At 43.8% G+C, this 24,524-nt stretch overlaps 1 protein-coding gene across 17 annotated transcripts in view; it reads left to right on the top strand.

Moving 5' to 3' along the window:
• Positions 1–23,875, top strand: part of LOC137416224 (uncharacterized) — a 178,136-nt gene extending 154,261 nt beyond the window's left edge. For 10 of the 17 annotated variants that reach the window (XM_068101752.2, XM_078770039.1, XM_078770044.1 and 7 more), the window contains 7 exons: positions 1,945–2,100; positions 7,961–8,079; positions 10,355–10,450; positions 13,302–13,535; positions 18,606–18,631; positions 21,816–21,943; positions 22,962–23,875. In XM_068101752.2, coding sequence (XP_067957853.2) covers positions 1,945–2,100; positions 7,961–8,079; positions 10,355–10,450; positions 13,302–13,535; positions 18,606–18,631; positions 21,816–21,943; positions 22,962–23,494 — 1,292 coding nt within the window. In that variant the 3' untranslated portion in view covers positions 23,495–23,875. The remainder of the gene's footprint in view (positions 1–1,944; positions 2,101–7,960; positions 8,080–10,354; positions 10,451–13,301; positions 13,536–18,605; positions 18,632–21,815; positions 21,944–22,961) is intronic. The other 7 variants (XM_078770042.1, XM_078770045.1, XM_078770043.1 and 4 more) reach the window with 1 other exon arrangement.
• Positions 23,876–24,524: the final 649 nt, after the last annotated feature.

Here is a 24,524-nt window from a genome sequence, read left to right as displayed (position 1 = left end):
CTCTTTCCTTAATCCCCCAATTTGGCTTCCCAATCCCCCAATTTGGCTTCCAAATTGCTCACTGTTCCTCTTCAAGTCTTCGCCTGTCTTGACCATGAAGGCCCTCATCTGCATCACCAATAGGCCCCAGTCTACTGATGCCGAGGGCTCGGCTGCCGCGGCCATGTGCGAGGCACCGCCATCTTGTGCTGCCGCGACCACGTGCGAGGTGCCGCCATCTTGTGCGCCTGCAACCCCCACTGTTACACCTTCTCCAACCTCCTCCTCTATCTCCCCCATCTCCTCCCTGGGGTCCTGGGTCGACTCTACCCCCTCTTCTATTTGCCCCACCGGCATCCAACCGCCTTGACCATCCATGGCACGATTATAATTTGGATATTAAATAATAAATTTCGGCCGCTCGTAATTTTGACCAAATCTTTAAGATGGGTTAAAATTTGGTTTGGGTCCAATCCCACTCCTGACACCAATTGTTACGGATCTGGGGGACGGCACTCCCGTTAGCAAGGGGGGGTTAATCCCCTTGTCCTGTTAAGCTGGCCGTCCGTCGGTCCTGGAAGTATGACGTCACTTCCGGTCGGTGGTGAGTGGGGTTGTAAGCCCAATCTGTCCTACTACCTAATTACCACCACCGGCCGTAAGCGAGGAGATACTCCCACCCGGGCCGCAGCGTGAATGGATGCGCCGAGCGAAGCGAGCTGCGACTCGGGCCGTTAACAAGAGACTAAACCCGATTATAGCGGTTGGCCGAATCATGCCACAGGTACTCAATCGGGAAAGGACTAAAGCGATCGGGGGAAGAAGAAACCAAAAGGGTAAGAAATAACACAGGTTTATTTACTATCTACAAGAGGAAACAAAAGAAGGAAATGTACAAGGAGAGGAAGAAGCAGATACACAGGGCAGCCTCAAAACAGTCTTATATTACCATACGCCCAGACAGAACAAACAGACTTACACGAATAGGGAATGGCAGGAAGGAATGGCTGGAAGGGGGAGAAGGTCCAAGCAGATGGCAGGGCAGGAAGGTCCGGGCAGATGGCACAGCGTCGAGGTCCGCTCCAGGTCGCGCTCCGATCCACGCTCCGGGCTTGAGGCGAAACCCGGCGGCAGCTGCACGTATCGGTTTCACGCGGTCGGACAATGCAAAAATATTGCGGTATTGTCGTCGTCAACGGACCCACTCTCCTGCCTTACGATTCAGCTGTATCTCATCTGGCACCTCGTATCTCGGACCTTCGCACTCATCTCCCGAAGCAGTCCCTCCCAGCCGCTTTTATTGGGCGTTCCTGTATCCAGCCGCCGGCTCCTCGGACACGCCTACCGGTGGGCTCACCTCGGCCCTTGTTGGCCGGCGAGGGCTCGCTGGCTCCACCTCTTGAGGAGACATTGACAGGCCACGCCTTGTTCCTGGCGCTCGAACCCACTCCTCCCCTTTTTCCTCCAGATTACCGCGTGCATAATGGCGGCTTGGGGCCAGCAAACAAACCAAAACAAAGGGCAGCGAACGCTGCCATACTGCTACCGCACTTTGAAGAGAGAGAGATGATTGGGGACAATTAAAGGGGCCTATCTTATTTGATGAATGCAACGTAGATTCAACTATTTGGGAACAGATCCTTAACTAAAATACATAATAATGAGATAACTACAGAGAGGTCCTATGGTGTTCTACGTGTTGTACATGGACTAACTCGGGTGCGATCTTTAATATGAGCCAAATAATGGGGATATTTACAGGGGATTATTTATAAGGGAACATTTACCAAAATTTACAAAGTGAAGGTTCTAAAAACCGTAACTATGTATAGTACAGTATATAATATATATATATCCCCCCCCCCCCCCCCCCCCCCGCCCCTACTCCCTAACTTCCACGTGACAAATATTTGTATTGGAATTCACGAAATCCATTTCTGTCAACTCTGAGATCTGTGTTTCCAGGCAGCTTTGTAGTTCTACATGAAGGTTCTAAACTGCTTCCTTCAGTTGATTGTGGAAAGAACTGTGACAAGACAGAAGAATTTGAAATCCTGGAGATCAAAGTGGAGGATCTGCAGTCCGATGGCCCTGAAGAGGAAGCAAGAGACCCGGAGGATGGTAAGTGATGGAAACTGAATGAAACCGAGAAAGGAATATTTCTCGCAATACGCCATTTATTTATTTATTAAATGTGGGATTATTTATTCTGCTCAAAATGTCAGTTTCTCATGCCGAACATAGGGCACTTTTTTATCAATGTACGAGTGGGGCATGCAGATAATTGTGTGGGTGCATCCTTCATGCAGACATAATCAATATTGGCTTGATGCTGGTACGTTGAAGGTGGGTGAGGGGGCGGGGGGGGTCCATAGCTAGATTGTGGTAAGAATTTAGTATGGACTATGTCATCGAGTATCTTCGGCCAGAGATTCTCAACCGGTGGGTCGCAAGGCGCAACCTCGTGGTCCGCGAAGATCATACCAACTTGAGAAGGCAGGTTATTTGTTTTCCTCATGAGTGTTCATAAAATTTACCTCATGCAAAAAAGTTATATTAATGCTATTGTATTAATTTGTGATTAGAATGATGCTGTTTGGAATGAAAATATGGAGAGGTTGATTTTAAAGGAGAATTGGGGGATGACGTGAGGGTTTCCACCCGACATCCGCGGATTCGGTGTTTGCAATTTCGCCATTGACTGTATTTGGTTGATCGAATGTACTTCCAGGATGTACGGAGAACGTCTCAGGCGTCTGGTCTTCACATAAAAAGGCTAGCTGCTGTATTTTACTTTTTCTGTATTTTATTTTGGCAAACATGGACCACTTCCTGAAAAGAAAAACCGATGATTGTGGCGAGACTTCAGGAGTTGCTAAAAAGGTGGTGAAACGCATGTTCAGAAAATATGATCCCAAATATATCAAGTTTGGATTTACAGTGATAGGGAATTCAGTCAGAGTGGGCAATCAAGTTCCTGTTGCCTTCTCACCACATACTTTACCAGTCAAAAGTTTTAGAACACCTCAATTTTTCCAGTTTTTATTGAAATTTATGCAATTTAATGTCTCGATGTACTCTGAAATTAAGCATAAAACAAATAAACAATTGGAGATAAAAAAAAAGAAATCATAGAATCATTTTGTTTAACTGAATTTAATTTTAATTTTTGACTCGGCAAAGTAGCCACCTTTTGCAGATATAACCGCCGAACACACTCGTGGCATTCTTTCTACAATGGAAATCAAATATTGTTCGGGAAGTTCTTCTCAACACTGTTGCAGAAGTTCCCACAAATGTGTTGCACTTGTAGGTTGCTTTGCTTTCACCCTTCTGTCCAGTTCATCCCAAAACAGCTCGATGGGGTTTAACTCTGGAGACTGTGCTGGCCATTCCATGATTTGAAGCCTACCGTCTTGTTCTTTTCCTCGAAGGTAGTTTTGACATAGCCTGGAGGTATGTTTAGGGTCATTATCTTGCGGTGGGATGAACCCCTGACCAACTAGGCGTATACCAGAGGGTATTGCATGGCCCTGCAAAATGCTGTGGTAGCCCTTTTGGTTCAGGGTGCCAGTCACTCTGTGCAAGTCGCCGACTCTGGATCCAGCAAAAGAGCCCCAGACCACCACGCTTCCTCCTCCATGTTTGACAGTTGGTGTCACACACTGAGGAACCATCCTTTCGCCTACTCGATGGCGTACAAAAACCCTGCGTGATGAACCAAAGATTTCAAATTTTGATTCATCGGTCCATAAGATCTTCTTCCAGTCTTCAGTACTCCACCGTGCTTCATGGCCCAGGCAAGCCTCTTCTTCTTATTTTGCCATCTTAGCAATGGCTTTCTTACTGCCACTCGACCTGTCAAACCTGCAGCTCGAAGTCTTCTCTTCACAGTTGAAACTGAGACTTGCTTACTTCGACCAGTGTTAAGCTGTGTTTTAAGCTGTTGTCCTGTGAGCCGCCGATCACCCATGCTGTTGACTCTCAGAAACTTGTCTTCTGATTCTGTTGTGGCTTTGGGTCTGCCAGACCTCTTCCTGTCAGTTTCCTCCAGTTTCCAATATACTACTCCCTGCAGTGCAATATTGTCCAAATAATGCTTCAGAGGGTGTAATAACAGTCTGTTCTAATACTGCTTTGATACAGACAAGGGGTTTGTAATCAAGTAATCAGCAGAGGTTGGGACACCTGTAGGAATTATTTGCATCAACTTTCAAGGCTTACTTTACTTACATTGCTGCAGAACAGCTGTGAGTTGTTAACCCATTACTTGTTCCCTGAAGAAGGCCTTTTTTTTCACAATATATCTGTGCAATTTACATTCTTTTCCCGTTTTTGCTAACCTAAACTTTTTTTTTTTTACCTCAAGCAGTTTACGACTTACTTTTGTACCATTTAAGGTTATTAACTGGACGTTAAACTGTGTAAATTTCAATAAAAACTGGAAAAATTAAGGTGTTCCAAAACTATTGACCAGTAGTGTACCTGTGTGATTTAGGGTTTTCAATTGTGACTGGCACAAAATCAAAGACCAGGAATAAACTGAAACTAACTTTGAATGGTACTCTGCGAGTCGGCCTCTCACCCATCCCACCTCGGCCTGATCTGATTGGTTATTATTATATACTAGCAGAAGAACCCGGCGTTGCCGGGCGGGGGAGGGGGAGCGGAGGGGGGGGAGGGGGAGGAAGGGGTTGGGGAAGGGCAGGGGTGGGGGGAATGGGGGGGAAGAGGGAAAGGTGTCGGAGGGGGGAAGGGGAGGGGAGGATGGGGAAGGGGAGGGGACGAGGGGGAGGGGGGAAGGAGGGTGGAATGGGAGGGGGAGTACAGGGGGAGGGGAGGGGAGGGAAGGGGAGAGCGAGCTGCTCTGGCAAGGGCTGAGATTCAGTGTATAATGTTCCTCACTGAAATGCGCTGTGTTAAATATGAATAAAAAATATGGATGTCTTCATCGAAGGTCATTTTTAGGTAGGCCATGTCCTTCCCAGGCCCAATGGCCAAGTCTATGCCAAAAATCAAGTTCGTGAGCCTCTCCGTTTAGGAGTCTATAGGTAACACACACACACACACAAACTGTGTTTTATTTATATAGATTATTTAATCTATTGCAGCAGACAGCTACATATAACTAAGTTCAGAGCACCCTGTTTTTAAGTTTTTATCATTATTTATGATGTGGGCCCTGACCTTTTTGACACACAGTATATTCAAGTGGGCCTTGAGGTGCACTAGGTTGAGAACCCTGTCTTCGGCCATATGCACCCTTTGATTAGGCCATTCGCAAAGCATATTACTTCAGTGCAGTAGGTCCACATTAGCAGACCTATGAATGTGACAATATATTTGAAGTGGATTGTACTTACATTCTGGAAGCTGCTAAAAAAAAACGAGTAAATCAAGAATGAGTGATAAGAATGAGCTCTTTGTTTAAGTTTACAGGTCAGTATCATAAAAAAATTTTATGCAAAAGTTTGAAAACAAAACTATTCATTTTTATATGAGTTGCGAAGCAATGCTGGTTTATATTCCTTGGAGCGAAGTATTCACGATAACGGTTTTTCTTTTTAGAGCATCCCCACAGACCCACTAACTGCATACATCCATGGTAATCATACGCTGCGGACATATTACCCACACTATGTGTAACGTTTAATCGACATCATGGATGAGGAATCAACCTCACTTAAAGGTCCTGGGTATACGTACATCACCAACGGCTGCCATAACCATGGCTCCGTTGCCCCACACAATTCCCACCACACCTTTTTGAGAGTCCCAAATCTCTTGCGATGTCTGCTTGGCTTTTCTTCCTAACTTTAATATCCTTAATGATTTGCAATCTCATTGCATTTTAATTGAGTATGGGGTTGTCACCCCGTGCATCTGTAGTCCTAGAATGCACTGCGACACGCTGTCTCATGATGAACAAATGAATGTACACCTGAGTCGACTTGTCCTGTCCGTTCATCTTCTAAGTTCTGCGCTCTGTGTGCATTTTTCGTTTGTGGTTGGTGCATATTTTTTTCTCAACACCTTCTTTCGTGAACCACCCTTGTCTTTGTGCCAAATCCGAAACATACATACTTACATGTATATATATACATATATATATATATATACGTATATATATATATATACGTATATATATATATATACGTATATATATATATATACGTATATATATATATATATATATATATATATATATATATATATATATATATATATATATATATATATATATATCAAACGGTGAATGCTGAAGCATGAAACCAATAAATTCCACATTCCTGAAGCACCCTCAGTCGCACGTCAGACATGGACAGCAGGTTTGTGAAAGACTTCGGTAAAAAAAAAACTGCGAATGGGAAACGATGAACCAACAAATTCCACATTCCTGTGCCTCCTGTAGTCGAACATCAAGCATGGACAGCAGGTTCGTGAAGGACTTCCACAAAAAACGTACCCGTTTGAGTGGTTCCATACCCAGTCAATGGCAAATCTGCATATTGCGATCTGCAAATGTCACGCTTCGGGAGTAGAAACCGTCACGGCATTTCGTCATTCACTTGAACTCTATTGTCTATTGTCTATTGTCATTCTCTATTGTCATTCCAAACAGCATAACTCAAATCACAAATTAAATAGCATTAATATAAAAAATAAACTTTTACCAACATTCGTGACATAAACAAATATTTAAATACGGATGTGACGTAGTTTCATACAGTTGGGTGATATACAATTACGAATAAAAAATCGTAATTGTATTCACTAAATTCCAAACGTCATTCCAACCATAAATTGATAACAAAATACTGTTTTAAATGACGATTGTATTGGGATATTATCAAACCAGCTCATTGCCGTCATCTGTCCACTTCTGGATTTGCGGCAGGTTCGTATCGAGTTAATTTCCAAATCATAATTTTAATGAGGATTTTTTGAAACTTCCTACCAATTATTAGAAATAAAATTATTAGATTTTGGTGAAAATCTAGATCCGGATCCAGCCAGTAGAATTTTTTAAAAGTGATTCTTCACCATTGGGAGATCGGGCCCAAAACGATGCATAGCAGGATATCTCAAAAGGTTGTGGACAGATTTGGATGAAACTTGGTGGACATGTGTGTGTGACCAGGACTTATCGATTCGATTTTGGTGAAGATCTGAATAAGAATTCGGATACGAGAATTATTACTTTTTTTTTCTTTTTTTTTCACCATTGACATACGGAGCCAAAAGCGATAAATAACATGATATTTATAAAAGTTATGGACGAGTTATGACTAATCTTGGGGGGATGAGTTGGTTAGGTGACGAGAACAAGCCAATTCGATTTTGGTGAAGATCTGAATGTGGATTCGGATATGAGAATTATTTCTTTTTTAAGTGATTCTTCACCATCGAGAGATTGGGCCAAAAGCGATAAATAACATATTTTAAAAAGTTATGGACTAGTTTTGACTAAACTTGGGGGGATGAGTTGGTTAGGTGACAAGAACAAGCCAATTCGATTTTGTTTCAGGTCCAAATCGAGAGCTGGACTATCAGTGGATACAAAACAAACTGTTCAGCCTGGCGGGGGTATGCGCTCTACCGAATACCGTTCTAGTTTTACCTGCAACTCTACCCTAGAACAGTTTTTTAGGGATGTTGCTGTCTAAGAAAGGCATTGGTACAACATTGAATGGAAAAGCATCTCGTTTATGAAATAATTTGGTGTGAAATTTATTTCTATCGATATCAATTTGTGATTCTAAAAAAGAAACTGAACTGTGAGTTTTGTTTTCCTTTTTGAATAGAACTTATTTTGGATAGACATCATCATGAAGCTGATGAAATACAAATTTGTATGTTTATCTGACTCCTTCCCCACCACCCAAGTGAGGAATTTTTGCACTGGAATTTGCAGATCCCTTTTCGGTCGAGTTTCCAGGCAGCCGTGCAGTGCACATGAATGTTCCGAACTGTCTTGCAGCTGATCATGTGAAGAAGTGTGGTGACAAGATGGAAGGATTTGAAATCCTGTCGATCAAAGTGGAGGATCTACTGTCCGATAGTACTGAAGAGGTCAGAAGAGAAGACAATCAGATGATGGTGAGTGATGGAAACCGAACACAATGGAAAAAGAAATATTTCACAACCCTTTTTTTTTTTTTTTTTTTTTTTAATGTTGAGAGCTCCAGTCACAGTCTATATTGTCCTTATCGAGGCTAGGCCTCAAATAAAACGAGCGTTATGCCTAGGTCCCCCGTCGGTGAAGTGATGAGTTGACAAAGTGGAAGACGCAAGGCGGCCATCTTGGATTTTGACGTGGCGACCCAATTTTCAATAGCATTCTTACTTATGCCTATATACACCCACAAACCAAATTAGAAGTGGGTACTTCGCTTATTTTTCAAGATATTCCGCTCACAAGGTTCAGACATACATGACGGTGGCCATCTTGGATTTTGACGTGGCGACCCAATTTTCAATAGCGTTCTTCCTTATGCCTAGATACACCCACACACCAGTTTAGAAGTTAGTACTTCGCTTATTTTTCAAGATATTCCGCTCACAAGGTTCAGACATACATGGCGTCAGACATACATGGCGGTGGCCATCTTGGATTTTGACGTGGGTTGCACCCACACACCAAATTTGAATTCGGTCCTTCGCTTACGCACGCACGGACACACGTATGCACGGACAGACGGACGCACACACGGATGGAGGGGAAAACCATAGTCCCCCTTTCGCTCCGCGGTGCGACGGGGGACAATAACTGCATAAAGAGAAATAAAAGAAAGAATGTAAAGGTGAGGAGTGAAAATGAGTCAGAAAAGTGTTTGATGAAAAGTGTTTGATGTTTGTTTGCAAGTAAGAGAGATTAACGCTGGCCCGGTCGCGATAGTTTGAGTGAGACAGAAAGTAAGGCCAGCAATCCTGACACGGAGAGTGTAAGATGGTTCAGGGCACCACTTTAATTTAATTTTCCTGAATATGGGACAATAAAGATTTATTTATTTAACTTAAATTTAACGCTCCTAAGTCCAAACTACTTCCCTGAGCGGTTGCTTCCCTGACCTTATCAAAATAGATCATTTATTTTGCTCAAGATTCTCATGCAAACCAAGGTCACTTTCATAGATGCTCTAGTCGGGCATGTTTGCAGACTGCAAGCAGATACTGGGGTGCATCCTACAATCATACATCATAAATATAAGGTATATATATTTGATGAAGTGGATTGTGCTTCCATTCAGTGAGGAAAATAAAACCATTGTTTATATTACGCCGCCACGGGTTGCAAGGCAATCCTAATTTACGATCCTCTGAGTGTTCACTACAGCAGGGTTTTATTTTTATTACACCATCCATACAGACCCCCGAACCATGTACAACTGTCCTTGGAAATCCTTCACTGCGCACACCTGCACTATGTGTACCTCTTCATCAACATCATTGTGCATGGGGGTTCGAATCCCATTTAAGGTCCTGAGCATATGTGCATCTTCAGACAACTACTAGCATCTTAGCTTTGCGACGCCACACGCTTCCAACCACAATAATGTTACCCCACGTGAGTCCCCAATCTGCTGTGTTGTCTCCTCTGCTTTTCCTTTTGGCCTTAATTTCCACAATGGTTTTCAGTTTCACTGCAAGTGATCTCTTCGTTTTAGCTTTCCATGATGAAGCCATAATGCGATGGTTGAGCTATCGCATAGAGTAATGGATGCAATCCAATATGATGCAGATGAACCCTGCTCATGCGAAACGACAACGTCTCGTCTTTGCAGAGAAGGTCGAAGTCCCATAATCATATTTTCCTGGACCCATCCTATCCCAATCATGATCCTCCAAATATTTTTTTCTTACTTATTTATAGACATTAACATTGTCTTCGTTACGATTGGGTGTTATTTCTCATGACGATGTAATCATGTAAGAATTCCACTTGCCAATTGGAACCTGTACTGCAGTCTCTTCACGAAGATACTGATGCACTGGTGATTGGAGCATTCGCATTGGGGGTTCCAGAATCTTTTTCTTCTCCTTCCCTTCCCTTCCACCCGCACGCCCCCCCCCCCCCACCCCCCCCCCCACCTCCGTATTATCGCATTGAACCTCCAAGGAGTATTCTTCTTCCACCCTGAATCGTCAACTTGTCACTGTGATCAAGCATGGCTATTATCTTTGTCTAGTCTAGTGCAGCTCTAAAAAAATATATATATGTTCTTTTCAACTTTGAAACAATAAATTTCCACTATGTTCACGACTCTTTCTCACAAATACATTTGAAATAATTTTCTATGGTTTCACCAATTATTAATTCGGTTTCACCTAAGATGGTCTCATTTAATTCCTGGTGCTTCCTCATTCTGTGCAGGGCGTGATGTCTGAAAAGTCTCCTCAAGTATTAACCTCGGTGCAGGACCTTGCATCCGAGCTCCAGGAGTTGCAGCAGGAGTTCAAGCAAACACAGGTGGGAAACGCCGAGTAATGGCTTTTAATTGCAAGGAATTTTTCTTTTTTTACTTGGAAAAGGATATGACCAACTGTCGTTGTGCATCAGCTGCCAGGTAGGCCATTGAATAGAGTCATCAGAACGTTGATGTAAGAATGATAATCGCCATGGGAAGGAAGGAAAATTTGATGTTTCGGGTCATTATAATCCATCGTCGGAGCAAATCAAATCGAATCCATCGAATGGGATGGCAACATAGAGAGTAACCCAGTTTTAGGACCGGCAGAGAAGATAACTGAGAAGGAAGTTGAGGAAGCGATAAAAGCAATGAAGGGTAGAAAAGCGGGAGGGCCGACGGGAGTTGTGGGAGATATGTTGAAGGCAGCAGGAAGTTGGGGTGTGAAGAGAATGACAGAGATCTGTAATCTGGTGGTGAAAGAAGGCCGCATTCCAGTGGATTGGGAACTGAGTACCCTCGTCCCTCTATACAAGGGGAAAGGTGACCCTCTGGAGTGTGGCTCGTACCGAGCGATAAAGTTATTGGAGCATGGAATGAAGGTATTGGAAAGGGTGTTGGAGAGGAGGATAAGGAAGAAAGTGAAGATCGACGAAATGCAGTTTGGATTTATGCCAGGAAGAGGAACGACAGACGTGCTTTTCATTGTGAGGCAGTTGCAGGAGAAGTACATGGAGAAGAGGAAGAAGTTGTTTCTTGGGTTTGTTGATCTGGAGAAAGCATTCGATAGGGTTCCACGCGAAGTATTGACATGGGCATTGAGTAAGTTAGGAGTGGAGGAATGGTTGATCAGAGTAGTGATGGCAATGTACAAAAGAGCGCGCACAGCTGTAAGGACGAAGGACGGGAACAGTGGTGAGTTTGACGTGAAGGTGGGAGTGCATCAGGGGTCGGTACTAAGTCCACTACTATTTGTAGCTGTGATGGAGGTGCTGGCTCAGAACGTAAAGGAGGGTTTACCATGGGAGTTGTTGTATGCAGATGATCTGGTGTTGATTGTGGAAAGTATGGATGGACTGAAGGAAAAGATGAACAAGTGGAAGGAATGTATGGAGGCAAAAGGTCTGAAGGTGAATATCGGAAAGGCGAAGGTGATGGCAAGTGGTAAAGCATGTGGTGAGGTGGAAAGAACTGGGAAGTGGCCATGTGCTGTGTGCAGGAAGGGTGTCGGAGTGAACTCCATTCAATGTACAATGTGTGCTGAGTGGGTTCATCAAAAATGTCGTGGTCTGAGAGGGTCATTAACCAGTGTGGCAGCTACATTCAAATGTAAGGTGTGCACAGAGGGAGCTGCAGATGGAGGAAATGTTGAGTTGGATCTTGGAGACGGCGTGAAGCTGGAAGGTGTGAAAACATTTTGCTACCTCGGAGACATGCTGAATGGAGAAGGTGGATCAGACTCGGCAACGGTTGCTAGAGTGAGATGTGCATGGAAGAAGTTTCGGGAACTGAGTGGCGTGCTGATGAAGCTGAAGGGAAAGGTGTATGCTGCATGTGTGAGAAGTGTTATGATTTATTGGAACAAGACATGGGTAATGAACGTAGAGCAGCAACGAAGGCTGGAAAGGGTGGAAATGCGAATGGTTCGGTGGATGTGCGGAGTATCGTTGAGAGAGAGGAAGACAAATGATGAATTGCGAAAGATGATGGGAATAGAGCCTGTGATTGATGCTGTGAAGAGGAACAGGTTGAGATGGTTTGGTCATGTGTTGAGGAATGAAAGTGACTGGTTGAGAAGAGTGATGGAAATGAATGGAGAAGGAAGTAGAAGACGGGGAAGACTGAGAAAGACTTGGCTAAAGATGGTGGAAGAAGAAATGCGGGCAAGGGGGTTAACAAGGAGAGATGCAGAAAATAGGGCAAAGTGGAGAAGATTGTCATGGGGACCGCAAGGCTAACCCCCGCTCTAGCAGGGAAAATGGCCTTAAAATGCATGTTGTTGTTTGTTGTTGTCGGAGCAAATCACAGGAAAATATTTTTCCTTTCGCTGAGGCTATGACACCTGAAACCTCAGCTTCTCCTTCCTTCCCTTAACAGTTCAGATACTTCATTCAACGTTCTGTTCATTCCACCCGTTTTGGGTTCTTGAAAGATGGATGTTATGTTTTCACCCCTGTTTGTCTGTTTGTGAACAAGATATCTCAAAAAGTTGTCGACAGATTCGGACAAAATTTGGCAGAGAGGTAGCGTATGTGACATGGACGAAATGATTAGATTTTGGTAAAGATCTGAATAAGGCTTCTGATACGAGAATTATTTAATTCTTAAGTGATTCCTCACCATTGAGATCGGGTGAAAAGGAATATATAACATGATATTTTAAAAAGTTATGGACGGGTTTGGACCAAACTTGGTGGACCGTTTGAGTGTGTTCCAAGGCAGAATCGATTCGATTTTGGAAAAGATCCTAATATGGCTTCTGATACGAGAATTATTTAATTCTTAAGTGATTCTTCACCCTTGAGAGATCGGGCGAAAAGCAATATATAACATGATATTTAAAAAAAATTATGAACGAGTTATAACTGAACTAGGTGGATGAGTTGGTTCGGTGACAAGAACAAGCGATTAGATTTTGGTTCAGGTCCGAATCCAGATTCGGGCTATCAGTGGGATATAAAACATAAACTGTTCAGCCTGGCGGAGGTGTGTGCTCCACCGAGTGCTATTCTAGTTTGTAAGATTTGTTCATCCAGTAAGCTTTAGACTGTATACGTTCACTTTATTGTTTCCTTCTAAACTCGCTCCTGGAATTGGTCCTTTGACCCTTAACAGCCATAATTGTACATTGTACTGTTTGTCTGAATCTTCATTCTTGATTTTCAACTGAAGTCAAACAAAATTTTTTCCCAGCATTCAGGTAGAGATACTGTGCACAGGCTGGAGGGGAAGAGAAGACAGTTGTACCAATTTGTGGATGAAGCTGTGGATCTGGTGAAGAGTTGTGTCAACAAAAGGCAAAAGGAGAAGCTTTCCCTGCTTGCAATGCACATGGCGAAGCTGAATAATCGGATTGTGTATCTCTGTCAAGCAAAATTCACTCTGAAAAAAGCACTGCAGGAGCTGCAGGACATTTCTTTTCTCCAGGTGTGTGTTATTATAAACATGTTACAAAATGTGGAATGCTTTTTTTGTTAAAGGGGAACCCAAACGCTACCCTACAAAATCCCTTGACACCCTACAAAATAGATACGAGTATTTTTACGATTTCCAATGTGGGTAATTTTGCGATTAAAAGTCGAAATCATCTTCTTCTTCTTCACATTGAGCCGTGATGTCACCCTCGTAAGTCAACCACTGTATCTGTAATGTCTATAACATGGTAGAATAGTACTGGTAACTCAGGTGGTAGAGCAGTACTCCATCAAGGTGCGAATGAAGGCTTTGTAGTTTGTCACAAGTTATGATTCTTCAAGGAAAGACCTCGCATGATGGATGCCCAGCCGGTGGCTGGCTTTGTAAGCTATCTTGGAAATATGGTTTGCCCAAGGAAGATCATGGCTGATGGTGAGGCCCAAATGTTTTATTGACTTAACCTTTTAAGTGCTTTATTTGGGAAAACCCTGGTGTTGGGCTAGCGGCTAGGGTGCCGGCTTAGGATCCTAGGATCCTGGGTTCGAATCCCGGTCGATCGCTGAATTAACGCCAGGGGGGTTGACTCAGCCTGCCATCCTTCCGAGGTCGGCTAATTGAGTACCAGTTCACTGGTAATTCCCTGTTTGTCGTTAAAGGCGGCAAAAAGGGTTGGCGTCAGGAAGGGCATCCGGCCGTTAAACATTGCTTCAAAAAGGGGACCGAAAAACAACAACAACCACGGTTCCCGAAAAAGGCCAACCCCCGCTTTGCGGGGTAAAATGGTCTCTAAAGGTGGTTATTTTTTTAAATTTTTTTTTTGGGAAGTAGATGGAAGGGTTTTTGCCAGATGGCCTTTTCTTAGCGACAGGGTGAGTATGTGGGATTTGTCGGGGTTGGGAGACATTTCAATTGTTGGATCAGCTCTGGATCCAGGGTCTGTAGAGATCGAAGAGGCTGCTGCCTGCCTGTCTGAAGGAAGATAAATTGCAGAGTGTAGAATCGTCAGCAAAGAGATGAGCTAGATTTTCCAGGGAATTGGAAAGATCATAATTGAAGATGAGGAACAAGACACTGCCTGGGGGCATTCCATCCTTGACACGGAGGCGAGATGAGAGGATCCTGTTGAGAGCAACACGCTGATTACGGGAGAGGACAAAGTCGGTGATTCCTGAGAGGAGGTGGTATTGGATGCCATAAGCAGAGGGTTTGGAGATCAAGGCGGGAGGTGGAGGGGGGTTCAGACTGTTGCAGTTACTCGAGATATGTCCAGAGAGGCGGCCCTGATCTCATTTTGGAGATGGAGGGCTTCCATCCGTTGTTGGGAGAGTCGAAGCAGCATGTCCAAGGTAGAAGGCCTTGGTCTGAAACCGAACTGATGATCTGAGACCAGTCAGTTGGAGATTCATATTAACTGCAATGGTAGCTAATATGACCTTGCTGAAAATTATTGTAAGCAAGCTAATTGGCTTTAGTTAAGAAAACCCATTTTTTGCAATGAGTGTGTATTGCAGTGGTGTTGGCTAATTTATCATTCATATGGAAACTGATCCAGAGAGAACTAGAGAGTTCCTGGAACACCTTACCCCACACAATGTTTTAGTATATAATTTAATTAAATGCAGTAATGATTTTGAAAGTTATATAAAAAAATCCGGAAGTTTAGCGCCATTGAAGCAATCTTATACACCACCTTGTGTAACATGTCCAAGTACTGCAAAACTGCGAGGTTCTTTGAAGTGACAAGAAGGCAATTTTTGTTCTACAGTGGTCAAGTATATAATTAATTTTAAATGAAATAAAGATTGTGAAGGTCGTATAAAAAAAAAATTAAATTTCATAAGTTTACCGCCATTTACTCCGTGGCTATTACACCGCCATATTTAAAACGTTATTTCGTGCCTATTGTTATTCATGACTATTGCTTGTGCCCTTTATGTCATCGCTAAAAAGGGTAAGCCCACTCCTCTGCTCATGTGTGAAAGGGACAAATTCGGAGTCAAAGTTCTGCTAAACAGCAGGTTTGTTTTCCGATCCATGTTCCGATGCTTGTTCAAAATATAACATTCAATTTTAATCAGGTTATTCGTCGATCATAAAGTGACGCTTGTGGAAGGACAGACGGACAGAAGCAAACCAATTGAAGACCATAGAATTTTAACCAGGCTAAGTCACATTTTATTTTATTTTCACGTTTTTCAAAATATTTTTCACGTTTTTCTCGAAATGACTAAAATGTGACTTAGCCTGGTTATAATTCTATGATCTTCAATTGCTTAAGCCTGATTTTTCCTTCGCATGCACGGGTTCATGATTGAGTGAACAGAGCAGAAAAAGGATGAGCAAGAGCAGCAGAGCAGGTTTGTCGGACACATGCAATGATGCCTGTTGCCGAATCGGAGCCGAGGCTTCCAGAAACCTGTCCAACTTCTCAAGTGAGAAAGATGCAGTGCCCAGGAGCAGTTGGGTACGAGAGTGCATTCATTGTATCTGTAGAGAATGATGGAGGGGGAGTACAGTCGTGGCCAAAAATATTGGCACCCTTGCACTTTTCTCAAATAATGCACCATTTCTTCCAGAAAATTGTTGAAATTAAAAAATCTTTTGGTATCCACATATGTATATTTCTTTGGTTTGCAGTGGAACAAAACAAAAAAAAGCTGAAAAAATTACTAAATCTTAACTTATTCCACCCAGAAATCCTAAAATGGCCCGGACAATAGTATTGGTGGACTGGTTGTGTGTGTGACGAGGACTCATTGACTCACCTGTGGAGAGTTGCAGGTGGCTGCAATATAAAAATCAATCATTCAACCAGTTTGAATAGAAAAAAAGGAGTCGTTCTGCTGTTTTGTGTCACTGTGTGTACCGCAATGAGCATGGAGAAAAGAAAGAAAACCAGAGAATTGTCTGAGGAGGTCAGACACAAGATTGTAGCCAAGCATGGACAATCTCAAGGCTACAATTCCATCTCCAGAGACCACCGTACGCAATGTTATCAGGAAGTTTAAGGCCCATGGCGCTGTAGCCAACCTCCTTGGACGTGGCCACAAGAAAAAACTTGATCGAAGATTGCGAGGGATTGTTCGAATGGTGGAGAAAGCACCTCAATCAACTGCCAAACAGATTCAAGCTGACCTTCAGACACAAGGTACGACAGCTTCAACTCGCACCATCCGTCGCCAACTTAATAAAAGGGGTTTCTATGGTAGGAGACCCAGGAGGATCCCACTGCTGAGAGAGAGAGACATGAGAAAGCCCGACTGGAGTTTGCCAAAACACACCTGAACAAGCCAAAATCCTTCTGGGAGAATGTACTGTGAACAGATGAGACCAAATTTGAGCTTGTTGGTAAAGCACATCATCTCTATGTTTACAGAAAACAAAATGAAGCCTTCAAAGGTAAGAACACCTTCCCTACAGTCAAACATAGAGGAGGTTCAGTGATGTTTTGGGGTTGCTGTGCTGCCTCTGGCACTGGGTATCTTGAATGTGTGCATGGCATCATGAAATCAGGAGATTACCAAGGCATTTTGGAGCGCAATGTTTGACCCAGTGTCAGAAAGCTGTGTCTCTGTCGTAGGTCATGGGTCTTGCAGCAGGACAATGACCCCAAACACACTTCAAAAAGCACCCAGGAATGGTTCAAGAACAAACTCTGGACTGTTCTGAAGTGGCCAGCAATGAGTCCAGATCTAAATCCCATTGAACACCTGTGGGGAGATCTGAAAACAGCAATTGGGAGAAGGGAGAACTGTAGCAGAACGTCAACTCTGGGAGAACTGTAGCAGTTTGCATAAGAAGAGTGGGTCAAACTGCCAGTAGAGAGGTGTAGGAAGCTCATTCATGGCTATAGGAAGCCCTTGATTGCAGTTATTTTGCCCAAAGGCTTTGCTACCAAATATTAAGTCTCGGGTGTCCATAATTTTGTCAATGCCATTTCTTTTTTTATTTTCTGATGTAAAAGGATATATTCAGTTCTGAATCAAAAGCAAAGGTTCTGTAATATTAACAGTGAAATAAAGAATTGTGGAGACCAAATACCTTCGTCAATTTCAACTTCGTTTTAGAGAAAATTGTGATTTATTTGAAAAACGTGCAAGGGTGCCAATATTTTTGGCCACGACTGTATACACCAGAGACAGACTTGACAAGGCACTTGAAGGAGGAGACGGGTTTGAGAGTTCAGCCGAATTCTACGGCAGTGAAGCAATTAAATGACAATATCCAGGTCGATGTTAACTCTCACAAGCACATGATCAGATGAACCTATTGAGGCAGAAGAGGAACTGGAGACATTAGACAGAAAATTTGGCATGAAGTCCAGAAGGGTATAACGTGACATTGGGAGAAATCTGGGTCAGATAGTTCACTGATTGATTGAGGCCCAAAGAGTCATAGACGTCCTTTGCTGCAATGCCACGGCTCGTTGAAGAGGTACCAACTCCGTCAATTAGCATGGCAACACTTGAAGTCACTGCATATGAGGATTCTGCTCCTTCTGCATCCAACCCCTCTCCTCTCCACTTCCCCAGCTTCCTGCCCCCTCTCTTCTCGGTTCCCCTGGTGTCCAACTCCTCCCCTCTCCCCCAGCATCCCACCCTCTTCCCTCTCCCCCAGCGTCCCACACTCTTCCCTCTCCCCCCAGTGTCCCACCCTCTTCCCTCTCCCCCAGCATTCCGTCCTCTCTCGTCCAGCATCCCACCTCCTCTCCATTCCCCCAGGGTGTCGCCCCTTTCCTCTCTCTCTCAGCATCTCTCCGCCAACCCCTGATCTCCGCCAACGTTTGTCTTCATCAACCCCTCACCTCCACAAACCCCCTGGTTGTCTCCACCGGCATCGCCGCCAACCCCTGTTTGTAAACACCGGCGTTGCCGCCAACCCGTTTGTCTACGCCAGCATCGACACGAACCCCTCGTCTCCACCGGCGTCAACGTCAACCCCTCGCCTCCACCAGCATCGCCACCACCCTCCCTAATCTTTGCCGGCAATTTCTTATTTGTTGCATTGTTATTTTTATGAAATGAATGAAACATGACATGATTCAGAAATTTTGAGTTAACCCTTTGTTTTCTCACTTGTCAGGGCTACACGGATCTCTTGCAAAAAAGGTAGGTGTCCATCATATTTTCACTCTTTTAAAATTATTAGATATTTGAATTATTTCTCTCATACACTGAACAGCAAAAGAAACGTCAGTCAGAATCAATATTTTGGAGTCTTTATTTTCAAGTCATGATCAACACTAATTTAGATTTAGGGTCAACATGAAACATTACAGGTATGGTCACCACAGTTCAAACAATAATGTGAAATGTTCTGAATAAGAAAAACACAAGACCAGGTGAGAACAAGGGAGGTCAAAATCAGTATCTTGTGTGACCCCCGTGAGCGTTGATGGCAGCCATACATCGTCTGTACATGGAGTGGATTAATCGGTTGATGAAGGCATTTGTCACTTGGGCCCACACTCTGAGAAACGCCTGACTGAGTTGAGCTGCAGTTGTCGGCCTTGGTCGAACGTCATTCTGTCTTGTTTGAACCTCGTCCCACAAGTGCTCTATCGGGTTTAAATCGGGGCTGAGCGCAGGCCAGTGCATGGTTTGGATGCCATTCTGTTGCAGGAAGTCCCTTGTTGCTCTGGCAGTGTGGGCACGGGCATTGTCCTGCTGGAAGATATGATTTCCGTGACGTCCAAAATGTGGCACGACGTGAGGTCTGAGGACTTGATCGATGTAGCGAGCAGCTGTGACACCATTGCCTCTTACTGGACCAATATTCTGGAACACCATAGGACCGACTTTGTGATTGAGAGCAATAGCACCCCATACCATGTTTGGACCACCCCACGAGTCTCTTTCCATCACACAGTCATCTGAGTAGCGTTCCCCACGTCTATGCCAAGCTCTCACTCTGCCATCTGCCATGGAAACACAGTATCGGCTTTCGTCTGAGAAAAGAACGGTTCTCCACTGCTGGTAACGCCAATTTTGATGCTGCGTGGCCCACTGTAGTCGGTCACGGCAGTGTCGAGCTGTAAAGCCTAAGTCACACATAGGCGGATTTGTCGGCGACTACTGGCGACTGGAAAAATCGCCACCACCCGCCGACAATCGTAATGAAACCGTAATGGACGGTCGCCTGTAGTCGTGGTTATCCTCCCCAGGTCGGCTGCAGTCGGCAAGAGCCGCAAAGGGGCCAAATATATTTTTTAATGTTTAAAAACGGCGCGCTCAGTCGCACTCGAAAAAAATCCGCCATGCTGTCGTGATGGAACCGCCATGCTGTCGTCGGTATCCGTAATAAGAGCGTAAAGCGGCCGCAACCCAGTCGCTCATAGTCTTCCGCAATCGCCCCACCAGCTAGCACGGCAGAGATGCGAATGCCATACGGCCTTCCTGCGGCATCTTCCCGACTACTGGCCGACACTGTTGCGGCTGCATATCGACTACAGAAGAACTGCCACGTCTCCCCTGCGGCTATGGGAGACTGACGACGACAGCAATAGGACTAGTGGCGGCCGAGTTACGGCCACTGGCGACAGAGATACGACTGCCTGGCGACTGCATTACGACATACCACGATTCCATGGCAAGACAGGATGGTGTGAGGGTCTCCGTGGAGTGAGGTCCTGTGGTGCCGACAAGGATATGGCTTTATTGTTTGGACTTGGGACTTTTGGGAACTTTATTTTTGGGACTTTGGTCCTTTGGAAACTTTATTTATGGGACTTGGGACCAGTGGAAATAATTTGTTGGACTTTATTTCCATTCTCTCTCCCTGCAGAAAAGTTTGATTATTACATTACAATGATACATCTTTATTAACTTTCTTATTGTACATCAAACATCTTTATGCTTCATGTCATACATCATTGAAATGAATAAAGTGAAATGTAAAATAGAGAAATAAAGATTAAAAAATTGTGTGAATCGTCTCCAATCACCGGCGGTCTTATTGCAGTCTTGCGGACGTCGGAGTAAACCGCCACCCGGCCCCAATGCAGTCGCCGCGATCCGCCATCGGTCGTAATCTAGCCGCCAGACTGACGCCACGCTGCCGCCGTGCATCCGCAATGCAGTCGTCGTCGATCTTCAACAGTCGCCATCCCACTCGGGGCGTCGTCATAATGCAGTCGCAATGTGGCCGCCTGCAGTCGCCATACTGCCGCCTGACCATATTTGACCGCCCGAAATCGCCAGTAGTCGCCGAAAAATCTTGATCGCCGGCAGTCGCCAAAATATCTGCCTATGTGTGACTTAGGCATAAGAATGGGGCCACGATGCGGCCTGTGACAACGGACATCCCTGTTCTTCAAACGTCGACGGACTGTATCACCACTAATGTGTCTCTGGTGGGTTCCAACTGTTTGTCTTGCAGTTTCTGTAGCCCTGGTAAAGCGATCTTAGATGTGATGACGCACAATTTGTCGATCCTGGCGTGGTGTTGTTACCCTCAGTCTGCCACTGCGTGGGCGGTCATCGGTGCTGTTGGTGGCCTTGTATCGTTCCTGTAACCTGTAGATGGTTCTCACGTTGACATGGAAAGCATTGGCAACCATTCGTGCAGTCTGTCCAGCATGCAATCTTCCAATAGCCTGGTCTCTCTGAATCCTCGTAAATCTGGGCATGGCGCTGGCATCGAAACACGAATGATGAACACACCTTTTGGGGTGCATTTCATAGGGAAAGTCACAAGGAGACACACGTGCATTTTGATTTCCATGGGAATCATGCACGACTTTGTACCATGGTCATTTTTTGCCTGCGTTTTGGTGACCTGTTTTTATCCACGTGTGCACCACTGTAGGTAGTTAGGATTAAAAATTAGATACAGACTAATGTAAATAACGAGATATCTAAACGAAATGCACTGATATTTCTATGGGAAATGTTCAGGAATTATATTTTATGAAGTGACGTTTCTATTGCTGTTCAGTATATAATTGTTTTCTCCTTCCCCATGTCCCCTCCCCCCTAAAATAAAATTAAAAACAATGTCCCACCAAATCCTCAAATGATGTGATGTCACATATAGTGAGAGCACCTGATAGTGAGGTCCTCATTGGACCTTGAAAAAATAAACATGGACTAAGTGCATCCATCCTTTTTGTCCATTTCCCATTTAACATTTCTTCATCAATACAAAAATATTCTTTCAATTACTTTTTTCTCCCATACTTTTTTGGGAAACTTGTATTTGAGAAGGGAAAAAAAAAACTTATTTTACAAACGTTTTCTCTTTCAATCACGTCATACGTGTTTTTGAGTCGTTTTTTTTTCTTTTTTTGCCCAGACTTGAATCGATATCACAATTTAAATCCGTGAGTATGGCATCATTCTCAATGCTGGACGTCTATCAAGAAGAAAAAAATCTGGACTTGCTTATCAAAGTCAACGAGCACATTCTGAAGGAGATACAGAGTGAGTAACACAAAAAGAGAATCTTCTATCTACTATATAAGAGGTGTGTGTGTGTGTGTGTGTGTGTGTGTGTGTGTGTGTGTGTGTGTGTGTGTGTGTGTGTGTGTGTGTGTGTGTCTGTGTCCGTCTGTGTCGCCATTTTTCTCAGAGTTGGCTGAACGGATCTTCGTCAAACTTTGAGGTTCATCAGTGAGTGCCTGGGAGTGTTTTAGGCAAAGAAAAAAAAAAAAAAATTGGAAAAATAAAAACTTCGTTTTTTTGGAGTTAAAAAAAAAAAATCGCTCAATAGTGCCTATGCCTTTTAAAATTAATGACAGTTATATGCAAGTAGACATTCGCATAAATAAATACAAAACAAGCACCAGACATTTGAATACAAATAAATCAAACAATTCCGGAAGTGTACGAAGTGGTCGTACGGCTTCTTCTTCTTCCTGATGGGCATCACACTTAACTCAGAAACGTGATGAACGCCACATTCACCCAACAGCATATATATGAACCCCCTTCCTCTCCTGCCTAAAATAAAAACATACGTTTTAAGTGTAGATTTGAATGTCTAATGAAGGGACATCGTGGACAGGAAGAGGAAGATTGTTCCAGAGTTTTGGGGCGGTAATCGACAAAGATCAAACGCCATAGTGTGTGAGTGCGGGGTCCAGGTGACATTTTCAGGTCCACGAAGAATGATGAATGGAGTTTGAAGGAAAATGCAAACACTTTCGGTATGAGGATCTCTCTAATCTTTAAAGGTGCAAGTCAGTTTTTTGAGTCTTGCAGGTGAGAAGCAAAATGTTGAAGTGGACATATTTGTGGTGGGGAGCTAACCCTTCACAAGATGTTCCCTCTCAATGTTTATTCTCTCACCGGAGGAGAGATTGAGGTGAAAATACACCTGTATTTAGTTTTTTATAGGTTATACATAGGTTTTAATTTGAGTTTAATATTCTAGAACAAGTGTGTTTGTGTTTCTGTTCATATGTCCAACAAAGTTTGTGACAATATCTCGTGTCCACAGATGGAGGGACCCCGAGTTTGGACTCAAACTCCGCAAATAAATGGATCATGATCTCCCAGGACCTCAAGACGGCCACTCGAACAAGGACCAAACAAAAGTACCCGGAACATCCTGATCGGTTTGACGTTTATCCACAGGTTCTTTCCTCCGAGAGCTTCTCCACGGGCTGTCACTACTGGGAGGTTGATGTGAGTTTGAGTCGTTATTGCAGAATAGGAGTCTCTTCAACCTCTATGGGGAGGAAAGGAGGAGGGAAAGAGTGTTGGTTGGGAGAGAACCGTGAGTCTTGGTGTTTACAGAAATATGATGACCAATACTCAGCATGTCACAACGATGAACGGACCCTCCTAACCGTGCCGGAGAATCCTGAACGGTTTGGGTTCTTGTTGGATTGTGAGCTGGGAGAGTTGAGGTGTTTCATGGACTCACAGGTCGTGCATGTCTTCAGGGGGAACTTCATGAACTCCGTTAAACCCGCTATTGGGGTTTATAACTATGTTGGTAATTCAGTGCGGTTTTGCTCATTTTCTTGATTTTGTTCGTCCGTTCTGTTCATGACGAAAGGTTGTTTCATGAGATGGACAAAGAGAAAGTCATTTTTGGTTCAAATAAATAAAATCATGTACTTGTGAATAACGATGTGATTACTGATTAATGTTTATATTTTAATAAAGTTTATTAATTAAATGGGTTTTGTTTATCATAATTGATGTGAAATGAACTTCAACCACTCTTCCACAAACTATGGATTGTTATTCCTCTTCAAATAACGACTTGAGTTTCATGAAAAGAAATCGTTGAACTTTAATTGATAATTCTGTAAGTTTAATATCTAGATGTGAGTTTCTGGTATTCTGAGAACTTTTTGAAAGGTTGAGATAACATCCAATAAACTTTTATTACCTTGAAATTTATCTATTTGAAAAACGAGTGGGTTCATCAGAAATGTAGTGGTCTGAAAGGGTCATTAACCAGTGTGGCAGCTACATTCAAGTGGAAGGTGTGCACAGAGGGAGCTGCAGGTGAAGGAAATGTTGAGTTGGATCTTGGAGACGGCATGAAGCTGGAAGGTGTGAAAACATTTTGCTAACTCGGAGACATGCTGAATGGAGAAGGGGGACCAGACTCTGCAACGGTTGCTAGAGTGAGATGTGCATGGAAGAAGTTTCGGGAACTGATTGGCGTGCTGACGAGGAGGGGAGTGTCGTTGAACCTGAAGGGAAAGGTGTATGCTGCATGTGTGAGAAGTGTTATGATTTATGGGAGCGAGACATGGGTAATGGACGTAAAGCAGCAACGAAAGCTGGAAAGGGTGGAAATGCGAATGGTTCGGTGGATGTGCGGTAGACAAGTAGTGTGGTAGACAAGATGGGGAGAGAAGGGGAAGCAGCACACAAACAACATTTGAGACCAGGGACATCAGATCTGTGGGAGGGAGAGGGCTTGGGGGGCGGAGGCGTTTGGGAGAAGTATAAAACACAAGGATACTGCAAGGACCTCCAGGAAAGAAGTTGGTATTTCAGAAAAGTGGATCTGGGGTGAAATTAGTGGGGGTAGAAAAGA

Source organism: Myxine glutinosa, chromosome 1 (genome assembly GCF_964187855.1).
Source record: "Myxine glutinosa chromosome 1, kmMyxGlut1.1, whole genome shotgun sequence".
NCBI classification, from domain to species: Eukaryota; Metazoa; Chordata; class Myxini; order Myxiniformes; family Myxinidae; genus Myxine; species Myxine glutinosa.
This window is presented reverse-complemented; position numbering and strand designations above follow the sequence as displayed.